The sequence below is a fragment of the Numenius arquata genome, chromosome 6, assembly GCF_964106895.1.
Source record: "Numenius arquata chromosome 6, bNumArq3.hap1.1, whole genome shotgun sequence".
NCBI classification, from domain to species: Eukaryota; Metazoa; Chordata; class Aves; order Charadriiformes; family Scolopacidae; genus Numenius; species Numenius arquata.
In genome coordinates this window covers 23,779,948-23,791,984 of record NC_133581.1, presented here as the reverse complement: position 1 = coordinate 23,791,984, position 12,037 = coordinate 23,779,948, and the positions used below count along the sequence as shown (strand labels likewise).

The 12,037-nt window shown below is 41.7% G+C and overlaps 1 protein-coding gene across 4 annotated transcripts in view; it reads right to left on the bottom strand.

The window, feature by feature from the left end:
* The window catches only part of FAR1 (fatty acyl-CoA reductase 1), a 40,652-nt gene extending 29,367 nt beyond the window's left edge, over positions 1-11,285 (bottom strand). The window contains exon 1 of one of the 4 annotated variants that reach the window (XM_074150011.1): positions 11,152-11,285. Coding sequence is in view for 1 of the 4 variants with exons in the window: in XM_074150009.1 (XP_074006110.1) it covers positions 10,900-10,914 (15 nt within the window). In the remaining 3 variants the exon portion in view is untranslated. Of the gene's footprint in view, positions 1-10,899; positions 11,013-11,067 lie in introns of those variants that run through there. The other 3 variants (XM_074150012.1, XM_074150010.1, XM_074150009.1) reach the window with 3 other exon arrangements.
* Positions 11,286-12,037: the final 752 nt, after the last annotated feature.

Here is a 12,037-nt window from a genome sequence, read left to right as displayed (position 1 = left end):
GCAAGGGATTGTTACTCAAATCCAGCACAAAGCTCAAAAGTGTTGTAGGTTTTTCTTCAGTAAGTTAACTATGACAATTATTATTTCTTTCCCCTCCCTTCATCAACCACTTGGAAATTATGCTGAATTCTAGATATTGGAAACTAAAAGACTTTCTAAGGACAAATATACTTCTGTTTCTCACACTAATGTGGTCTTTGGTCCATGACCTTTAGAACTCACTTGTGCCTCAGGACAGAGTTCACACCATTCTGTTAAAACCAATATACCAGCATCTTTACCATAACACTTAAACGGTTTACTTCTACTGTAGAAGATTATAGCATATGGATAAGATTCCAGCATGTTTTACCAATCTTTCTAATTAGACTTATAGAAGTAATAAGCTAATGTACTGAAAGCATAGTTATATTCTCCTTTAGCAGATCCACACACAAACCATTATGACCCAAAACAACCAAAAGGGACAGATTCTGTAAGACCATGATACTAAAAATAAAAGCCACGCAACAACAACAAAAAAACAACCCAAAAATTAGTTTCCTTAAACACAGATGGAGTGTTTCTTAAGGAAGAATTAACAACCCTGAATACCTGAACAGGATGAGAGCCTTCCTTTACCTACTACCCAAGAATAAAGGAAGACAACTTCTAAACATGCTTAGTTCTTTTGAAACAGCAAGCTACTGCAAGCAGGAACACAGCAGGAAATACACACAAAATTTTGTACGTTAGGAGTGAACAACTATAGGCTTATTTTGCACTTTCTGCCTGAAAAGTATTTTGGAATGCATGTCTACAACATATAATGCTGTATCCTCAGTCCGCAAACCTCTTCATGTGGACAGAGTCAGTCTTTGACTATATAAACACAGCAATCTTGCTACAACACCCAGTACATGGGCTACAGTACAACATGCCTCTCTAAAAGCTAGAGCAATGAATAAAGTTATGCTGCCAGTGGAAGTATCTGTGTTGCTATGGTCCAGCTTTTTAGCTAACTGAAAAATCTGGTAATATTTAGGGTCATAAAAAAAAAAACAAACTAGAAGCCAGAATAGATCAGAAAGTTTCCTGCCGCAGTTTTTTCTGACCATACTCCTTTGACTATGAGGTTGGTATCAGATAAAATATAATTATATTATTCTCCTGAAACACAGAATATCAGATGTACAAAATATCCAGATCCAAAGCTACGATTAAAGTATAATGATGAAATGGTTTCAGTTAAAAACAAACAAACAGCACAAAACAAACATGAACATACATAACTACTCACATTCACAACTGAGAGGCAGCAACACCTATATGTCTGCAGTCTATGCAGGATAACTTCTTTTTTTCCAGAAGGATTAACAGAAATGTTTCCTGTGAGAAACTCTCAACACCATTTCCCTTTACCCTGCTCTCTGACAACCAGCCTCTGGTAAACTTTATTCATAACAATTTTCCACATTAAGTTTGTCTTCTACTTCCATCCCTCTAGAAGATTCCAGCTAGAAAACAGAATTTGTGACATTTACAGAAGTATATGTTGCTACCAAAGTTACAGCAATAAATACTGGGATTGTGAAGGAACTGCCTAGAAGCACCAAATTTGAATTGAGGGTAAAAAAAAAAAACCACGTATAGAATTTAGGTGTGAACGAATAAAGTCTGAAATCAGCAGCCTATGTTTGACCTACCAGAAAGAAAGGCTATCTCAACTGCAGGAAAAGGAAAGAATGTTCCCATTCTCCACCTACTTTTCCCTGCCTTCTCTGAGAATGCATCTCCACATGCCAGGTAGTACAGCATAGCTGGCAACTCCTAATTTCAAGGTCAGAAGGGACTTATCACACAGGTATAACATAATACCTGTGTTACCTTTTGAAGTTCTTTATTGCAGCAGTACTGAAGAACTACATCATAACTGTGTTTAAAAAAAACAACCAAACAACAACAACAAAAAACACAGTTAAGAAATAGATGTAGTTCCCAGTGGAAATTTAGTTTGACCTCTAATGCATAACAGGCTGGGTTAGGTCCAGAAAAAAATAGCTACCTTACAAGACAACATAGCCAAATCAAATTCTGTGTTTTAAGGTTGATATTTAAGTGCCAGCAATTATCCAGTTTTAGAGTGGAACTTGTTGCGTTGTTTGCAATAGCTGCTATTAACCAGCAATACACATTTTCACCAATCTTCCAATGACTTGTTAGCAGCTACCTCTTCAAATGTGCAGCTAGGTAACTCCTAACCAGCCATACGTATTTTCACCAATTTTCCAATGACGTTTTAACAGCTACCTCTTCAAATGTGCAGCTAGGTAACTCCTATCAAACACAAAATCATCTAATGCACACTTTGGAATACTTGAATCCCTGTATTGTAGCTGTTTTTTTGAGCTAATAACAGTCAAGAAAAAAAAAAGAAAACTGACAGCTGGAAGTATTAATAAGAGCTGTGTAAAGGATTCTTGCTCTAGAACCGGGATGATCAAAATTACCAGGTGACTTGCAGGGATAAACAGCCTTTGGTAGAGGAAGTGTCTGTTAAGCTGCTACCAGGAAACTGATGCTAGGATACTTCTAAATTCACAGGTTCAGGGCTCAACCAACAGCAATGCTTTGAAGATACTGCTTATTTGAAGGGTGCTGTCCCTTGATAAATCAAGAGCTCCTAAACAACTTCAGTGAAAAAACAAACAAACAAAAAAAACCCAAACCCACACTCCAGGATCCTAGCCAACATTCCCCATCTTGTAAAAAAAAGCTAGTGTCCAAGGCTAAGCAAGTGCTATTATGGAGCAAACAACAGCAACTCTGTTTGCTTTCACAGCCACCACAGCGATATTTAACTCATTGCTTCAAACAGAGGTCTCTGACTCTCAAAACAAGGACAATTCTGTTTTTAACAGGAAAAAATAAATTCTCAGATTTGTCCAAACACAGATCAAGATGGTTAAAAGATCTGCTTTTCAAGCACTAGGAAAACCTGCTGCAGTTCCACTGAACGTTTAAAAGCTAAATCCAGCAACTATAAAGAGCGTGCATGTATGTCCTTGTTAGAGATTAAATGGTCTGTTTTCTAGTTTATCACTGGCAAACACTAGGTCAACACCACACTCTCTCCAAATTCAATCATATTGAGATTATCACTCACAGGAAACAGAAAACACATATTTCCCAACCTCTCGTGCATCAGCAACTAGTCACAAAGTCCCACAAAAATACAGCCTGACAAACTAATTTCCCCTTTCCCTCCAACAACTTGAACCTAGTACTAGCAGCAGTACAATAGAAAAAAGCCTAAGAAGTGGAAGAAACATTTTTTGAATGTATATTCAAGAAATCAATTCCATCTAGTCATCAAATCTAAATGCACCAAGTATTTTTAAACACCATACACACATGCATCCACACCAGACAAAAATAATGACAGAAGTCCCTCATATAGAGCTTTAATTGCCACACTGCAAGGACACTATAGCGAGCCAAAAAAAAAAATAAACCTAGGAACTGGAAAAATCAGAGAGATTCAGCTAACAAAGGAAGTAATATTTAACTCATCTAAACAAGGTTACTGCCAGGAAGACAAGCCTGGGTCATATCATGATACCACGTCTCATTTTATTTGGTGCCTTATTGCCACAAAAAGTAAATCAATGAATGCTATCAGCAGAATGTCCACATTTTCAACCACCACAAGGGTCAATGATCTGCCCTATTTGGACAATACCTATCTAGCGTGTCACCAAAGCATGGTAGTTTGTTTGTCCTCACGGTCCAAGGTTATATCCATTGAGAAACCTTATCTGTGAAAGATACTATTTTAGAAGATTAGTAGAGACTGAAATGATAGAACAGAATATTTCCTGTTATAAAAAGCTTTTGGTGTAAGATATCCTTAAAGCATAACTATTCCAAACTTCACAATCACCTGGAAGATTTAGGATTCTTCCCACAGCTAGGAGAATGACAAGTCTGTGGTTTAGACTTCATCAACGTTCTTATCTACTCTCTGCAAGGTCATTTCCTTTACTAGCTGCAAGCCACAGGCCCCTGCAGGATAAACCTGCCAAGACAATTTAACACATCTCCAGGAGCTAGAAAAGACATTGCCAGATTTGGAAGCTAATTAGAGCAACTAAGTTTTGAAGAACTATCAAAATGGGTCCACTAATTTATTATTAGCTAGCCGGTCTTTGGCTTACACCTGGTAGTATGCCGGATAGTAAGTGTCTCACTACACGCTTTCCAGACAAATAGCTGCAGTGTATACCTACATGCCTTTACTGACGATCTCTACAAACAAGTGAAACACAACAAAACTAAATCAATCTGAAAGATTATGCCTATGTCATCACAGCTGCAGTGTAAATTCCCCCAGAAGACCCACAGCTGTATGTGGACTATGGCAAACTTGCGGCTGACACTCAGTATACTAGAGAATTTCTGAAAAATAACAATAGACATTTCAAACTAGTTATATTCTTCACTCTTTAAGACGTTAAGAGACTAATCTACTACCAAAGAGATTTGTCCACTGTCCCGGTTTGAAGTAAAACCGAACCAATTTTCTGTCTTGTAACTTTACATCCTAGCTAGGCCTCCTCTAACTCTCTGAAATTAACAGCATATTGTGGAGAAAACTGCTCGTTCTCAGAATGGTAAGACCAATGTTTGTGCTCCATGCCAAGGAATGGTATGCAAGGAGGCCCTTGCTTATACTTCTTGCCATAACAACCAAGGTCAGCCAATTTCATTATTTGCCCCCTTAGAGGGTCGGAAACGGAAAAAACGTAAAGAGGTCACATCAATGGGGAGAAGTGGACAGGAGAGGTGACCCAAACCTGACCAACTGGGGTATTCCATCCCATCTGCCCCATGCTCAGTATAAAGGCTGAGGGATCAAAGGGTCAACCCCCTTCCTGCGATGGCCAACGTCCAGAGAGGACTCTGTCTGTTCATCTGCCTTTGATCCCGATCTGTGTGTTCCTGACTCCAGAGCTGGAATCCAGTTCCCATTCGTTGCCGAGTCCAGTCTGGGACTTCCCCAGTGCCTGCCGTGACATGACTGTCATCCTGGGAGCTTGATACGGTTTTGTATATATTGTATCTATTTCATTATTTTCTTCTTTATTTTTATTTTAATATTAATTCTTCATTAAAGTAGTTTAGTTCATTCTAAACTTCTGAATCTCCTTATCTCTTTCTCCTCCTCTCTCCTCTTTTTTGGGGGGGGAAGGGCCATCTGTCGGTCTGGTTTTGGTAAAGTCGGCCAAAACCACAACATCCACTTTAAGTCATTTATCTATTGAGACACCATACCAGTTAGAGTAACTAATACAGTGACATCAAAGTTTACATAAGTAAATGTATAGACAGCCTTACGTCCACAAATAAAGTAGACTTGCTTTTAAAGAAACAATTCTGCTCCTCACTATTCTTAACCACAGAAATATGCTAGATACTGAAAGTTTTTTCCTGGACTGTATGCTCCTCAAGCTACATTCCTCCTGGATATAATACTACCTCTGGCAGCATATACATTCAAGGTAAGGAGCATTACTGAATTGAATTAGGCGAGACTTAAGTAATACTGCGTATGAACTATTTAACAGCACTACAGCATTCTGATACCAAGATCGAGATTGATGCCAGACACTGAAGTAGTTCTGTAACCTCCTTTAAGACAAAAATGCCAAAAAACAAGCACAGCATTTACTCAGCTACTTTTGGAAGACAGTGAATTTGGACCAACTAACCCATGACTACTCATTAATTTATTAGCAGAATTCAGCCCAACCCAGAAACTATTTCATTTGCCATTTGAAAACACCCTTGTGAAAACAAGATAATTTGAAGTCAGGGCCGTGCCTGAAATCACGAGGTCTTTAACCTCTTCGAATCCTTTAGTCTTCCTGAGGGGAACGTGACCTCAATGTGTGCCACTGCCGACTTGATCTCAGCAAAACTTTGTCATTAGAAGTATTCGATGCATGAGGTTACACAGATACTTCTTATGCACACATTCACAAACCTTCTGTCAGCCAAAATTCTGATTTTACTACAAATTTCCATTCACTTATGCTCTTATTCAGAGGCATTCTCTACCAGATGACTTTGAAATTACTTTTGAGTAATTTTGTTTGAGTCAAAGTACTGGAGTGGTCCCTTGACTTGCTGTAATTACATTTATCTTATAGCAAGTCCCTCCTCTGAAAATTAATTAAAACAAAGTAAAAGGATTTTACTATCCCCCTATTATGCTGTAAATTGATGTTTTTCTGATTTGGTTACTGTTTGGGCTTAGTCTTCAAGTGCGTGTTAAAGGGGAACCTCTTTTGATAGAATTAATCTTATTTCTCCAAATGCACAGAAAGCACATATCAGTTCAGAAATTAAGTTATGACAGTAAAGCACATACCACACAAAAGCGTTTACTATACTCCATCTCCAGTTCATGTGGAAACATGTTTAACACTTATATCCAGAGATTTTGCAAACAAGATTTAAGAAAACAAGAGGCAGGCAGGTTCAAGATTTGCTCAACAGGATCATAGTTCCAGATCATTTTATGTAAGTTAATTAGAAATCGGCATTAGAAATCTTACTTGTGCTTTTGGTTATGAAAGGACTACAAGATAAAGCCTCAGTGTTTATCAAGGTAGTTGCATAAATCATGACTCTTCAGTTAACCCTGAAAGGAGAACAAAACCTGTGTGAAGAACCTACCTAACATAACAAACAGAGCAACACTCACAGTTGACTACTACATAAACTACTAAAGCTACAAGATCACTCAATTCTTATTCATTGCATTAAGAAAATAAGCCAGAGGCATCAATTTAGCCTTCATACACGTATGTTGATACCCAGTTCAGGTTATCACTAGGAAAAGCCTCAGCAGAAGCAGGAGGATTACTGCTCCAGTTGTTACTGCGATACCATAATTTTGCTGGGAGGAGAAAGCCAAAAACCACGTAGAGGGAAAGGGGCGGGAGGGGGAAAACAAACAACACCCGAGCAGCTCATCAGTTTGTCTAGTGTCACCGTTAAGAGACAAATCCAGGTAGTTAAAGCCCAGATTCCCATTCCTCATATTGATCAGACAGGACAAAGGTAACTATCCAAAAAGCATACTTGCAATTACACTCTGTTCAAAACATCAGAAGGACAAGATAAGCTGAGCTAGTCTTTTACTAGAATTGCCTTGGCATATATGATTAAGTTTGTTAACAAAGCATTTACAACCAGAATACTTCATCAAGAACAAAAAACCCACAACTCTTATTCCTCCCTTGTTTTAAATTATTATGGAGCTAGAAGGCTTCAGTCTTACTTAACAGCAGACATTACACAAAGAATTTGAAGTCCTAAGAATCAACACCTCCAGATCCCTTCCATACTTTCCCATACCTTTTACAATTGAAAAAAACATAATAAATAAAAACCTGAAATTATCAACCTTGCTGATCCTCTCACCTCCTCTCAACTGAAGAGTTTCAGATAGTTTAAGGAAGATTTACAGGGGGAAAAAAAATAACCATCAAAAAATAATGCATTATTTGACAGATATATGTGAATGTTTAATACTATTCACTAACTATATGTCCATAGGAAAAACCTCAAATACTCTTGATCATGCTTCACCAAATCCCAACTTCTAGTGCCTCTGTAGTAAAGGACACCCATAGTAAGTATACTCACAGCTGGTGAGCTGATTGTTGAAAAGCTGTAGAAAGAGCTAAGATTTTAAACCCCTTTGTTAAAGTCCTACAGTCAAGTCCTCCATAACTATAACAAGAACCTAATTTCTTAATGTTTAGGTGAGCCATTTCAAAATTCTTCATCCGAAACCGCAGTCAAACAATACAACATATTAACATGGTGCAATTCAATGGCTTTCCAATGCAAATCAATAAAGGTATTTCCTCTCCTATTACGTTCCTGCAGAAATTCCCACTAATTCTTCTGAAACCTGAAAATATCTGATTTACCTGACAACTGCTCTATCAAGTTGCATTTGAAGCCTAATCACCTTCTTTAAAAAAACAACTAAAAAACAAAAACCACACACAAGTATACCTTTCCTTCTTTCCAATACATGTAGAACAAAACCCTGTCAAAAAAATAAAAGCCCATTTTCACAACTTCCTTATCTTTAAAAATAGCTTAAACACACACAGTTAAAGCAAGTCCTACTAACAGATTGCCTACTTGTCCTACAAAAGGACAAATACAAGTGAACACTAATTGAACAGGATGCATGAAACCTCTCTCTTCTCAGAAGAATAGAGGTTTATTCCGCTACATACTGATCACATAGATACTAAGGGCTCCAACCTTAAGGTCTGTTTACACTAATGCATGTGTTATCTGAATCTATCAATTATACCTACTGCACAAGAAGCCCTACAAATTTACAAACATCAAGCTGAACAATGACATGTAAAGGTTGGCGTGATGTAGTGAATATGTAGCTACCAACACCAAATGGCAGCTTAGCAAGATCTACTAAGCACAGTCCATCTAATCACACCCAAAGGAAGAAAGTAGTCTAATACGGTCACACCTTCTTCGAGAAAAGTTTGGAAAAAGCTTTCCAAAGAAGAACAGTTTTATAAAAAGGGTCCCACTATAAACCCTGGGTTGGAGACACTCGGAAGAAAAAAAGCAAATAGGAATATCTAGTCTATTCAGAGAGACAGTATTTGTAAGGACTGTTTGCAGCTTCCAAACTTTAGAAGTGCTGAGGCTAAATAAAGCATAGCTGGAGGACTGTATTACTGCAAGGCTCAGAATTAGCAACTGGGAGAAATACCATGGACGTACATAAAGGTACTAACAAAGTCTAACCATTAAAGGATTACATGAGGTAAGTCCTCCACCTACAGACAAGGTACCAACTAACCAAGCACAAGTTTTGATTATATCGGTTCCTTTTCTGAAGTTTTTGTTTGTTTGCTTTAGGTTACCCAGCAGCTCTGCTTCCTGCAGATAAGTAACAGGCATACTGTACTGAACACAGACACTCCTCAAACACTGAATATTGTGTGACAAGAAACTCAAAACACATACACAAAACACAAACACAATTTCTGGCTGGAGAAGCTAACCAAACGTGGAGTCACTGCAATGATACAGCCATGTCTTCAATGACACCTAGTACATTCTCTGGCACTTGCTTAATCTTTCTAAATTGCTGTATAACCATTTTAGTTTGTTATACATCCCTTCCAAGCAGTGGAAGCACAGTGCTTGTGAGGAACCATGAGTTCCTACAAGAGCTAGAACTCAGAAACAGGAAGGTGACAAAGGTCCCTTTGTGTATAGTAGTCAGGAGGAGAATCAGTTTGGCCTCTCAGGAGCTAAGGTTCTATGGATGGACTGATTTTCCATTCACAGAAGAAATGTTAGTACAGGTATTTCAAGACATCTATTACTCCAGCTTTCAAAGATGACTCTCTTAAGCAGAATCACGGCAGAGTCAGGAGCTGCAGTGTAAAACGGACAGTGATACTCTCTGCTCACATCTGGCTAGTAGGTAGCCTGTGCATTTTTAAAGTAAGGAACACTAAATATCAAATGAGGATAAATCCTTTGCTACTACAAAAGTTACAGTTTTGCTTCAATGCTAACTTTTTACTGGCAAGTGTCAGCTGCTTAGGATGATTAAGATGTGTATAGGTCGAGGTTTTTTTCTAGCTATAGAAGAAAAAATATTTATCATGTCCAAAACATCCCTCTACATTAGACAGTCACACTTAATGGAAAACAACTGCCCCACTGCGCTTCTACTGTTAAAACTGTCTCTAGTAAAGCTTCATTAGATCTGCAGTCCGGCATAAGGTAAATAAATAAAGACTAAGTACTTGCAGTAAGAAGATACAGATCTAGATTTACATATTATTTTGTAGTTCTGCAATAGCTAGGAGAAAAAAACCAACCAACATCAAACCTGCAAAGTCAGTCTTTCATATAGACTTGTGGGAGGTTTTGGGTGGGGAAATGCCTGATTTTTAAGGCATCTATATTTGAGGGCAGGGTATAAAAACAGGGTAGAAAGCTGAAGAGTAAAGATCCTAGACATGTATAGCTAATACATAATCTCCTAATTGCTGAAATAATGGTTATGAAGCACAGATGTGATACACAAACTGGGGAAGCTGGGGGTCAAGAAATTCTATCTACTACAATACAAATGCATGTCATGGATAGTAAAACTCCTACATGCTCCACTTCTGGTTTAATTATTATTGAAACAGTTATTAAAATATCAAAAACGTTTAGTTGCTAAGGCTTTTAGGTAGGTTAAATTAAATTAAAGGTTTCTATTTCCAAGGGATTCAAGCTGGTTTCAATTACAAGTTTGCTACCAGCGTATCTGCCATTAGGCAGACTTCAAACTTCACTCAAGACAGTCCTTCTGTAGACCCACGCAGCTCCTGCCCCACAAGGACTCCACGCCTCTACCCACAGTCAGGGGCTGCTGCACACCCTAAGAGCTATCACAGCTCTCCATCTACTATTCCTTGGCGCATATACCCACTGAACTGAGACTCCTGTTTGAAGAAACGGGCCGTTTCGGTTGTCTTCCCCATACATTCTTCTAAGCGGGGGAGAAACTCGTGGCCTCTTCCTGTAAGTCTATTCTTTGCACTAGCCGCAATTACACGGGCTCTGAGAAAAAGGAACTACCGTGGCGGTACGGCCGGAGCTGGGGGAAGCAGGAGCTGCTTGGCAGGAAGAGTCGGCGCACTGCTGTTCACAAGAGGCCCATGCAGCGACGGGCGGGAGAGCGAGGGAGAGGAGGGGGAGATAGGTGGTACCCTCCGGCTCCGGGCCCAGCGGCAGGTGGAGGGGGCCGCCGCGGACCCCGTGGCTTTCAGCCTGGCCGAAAGGGTTCCCCACCTTTTTTCTAAGCATCGATCCTGGCAACCGAGAGCTCCTCTGCCCGCAACGCGCCTCCGGCCTGGCCGCCTGCCCGCCACCACGACGCACCTCAGAGCTCCCCACCGCCCGCCCTCCCCGGCAGCCTCCCGGAAACGCGCGCCGCCGGCCGGCTCCCTCCGCGCCCACCTCACAGGAGGGGATGGACCCGCTCAGTCCGCAGTCCTCCCTGGCCTCCCCCCGGCTCCCCGCCGCAGCTCAGGTGGCCACTACCTGCTGCGGGCGGCACCCCTGGCCGCTCCTCGCTGCCCCACTGCCCACGCCGTCCCCCGCCGCTCTGAGGGGCTCGGACAAGCGGTCCTCAAAGAGCCGTTCCCGTTGGCCGTTACGCAGACAGTACCCACCCGCCTATTGGCTGCCGCCTCTGCCGCTCTTTAGGACGAAGAGGCCGGGGATTGGCAGCTCCCAGGAGCCCCGCCCAAGTGCGGCGGGTGGGGTGGCTGGGCGCGTGTGGAGGCGGAGGGGGGGTCGCGAGGAAGGGGGCGGAGCCGTTGGCGTTTGGCGCCGCCGCCTAGGGTTCGCGCGCGTCCCCGTACCTCACACGCCTCGGCGGCGGGCGGGAGATGGCGCGCGGGCCGCGCTAACGGCCGGCGCTGCGGCCACGGCGGCCACCCGCGGCCACGGCGGCCACCCGCGGCCACGGCCCAACACCACCATCGCAACCCTCGGTGGCGGCCTGTGAAACCGCTCCCCTGCTGTCTCCCGGCCCACCCGGCGCCACGCAGCTGGACAGCCGGCAGCTCGTCGCTTCCCCGGCTCACGCATCGGAGGCCACCACCGGAGGAGGCCGGCCGGGCTGCTCGAGGCGCCGTGGTATGCGTGTATAGGGGTGGCTGCTGTGTATGTCCCGACACCTGAGGTAGCTACCCATCAATTGCCACAGGGATTTCACTTGTTTCTGTTGAATATCGAAAACCTCGAAAAATACTAAGGCAATTCTAGTTGAAATCGGCCAAAAGGTCCACAACCGATGGAGACTGTAGAAGGCAACCACAGCCTCCACAGAAAGCACTCCCAGTTTCTGGGGGAGATTCAAGCCAAATGCCTGAGGACCCCATGCAGCGTTGGATGCACAATGTCAGTATTCTTACCTTATTAA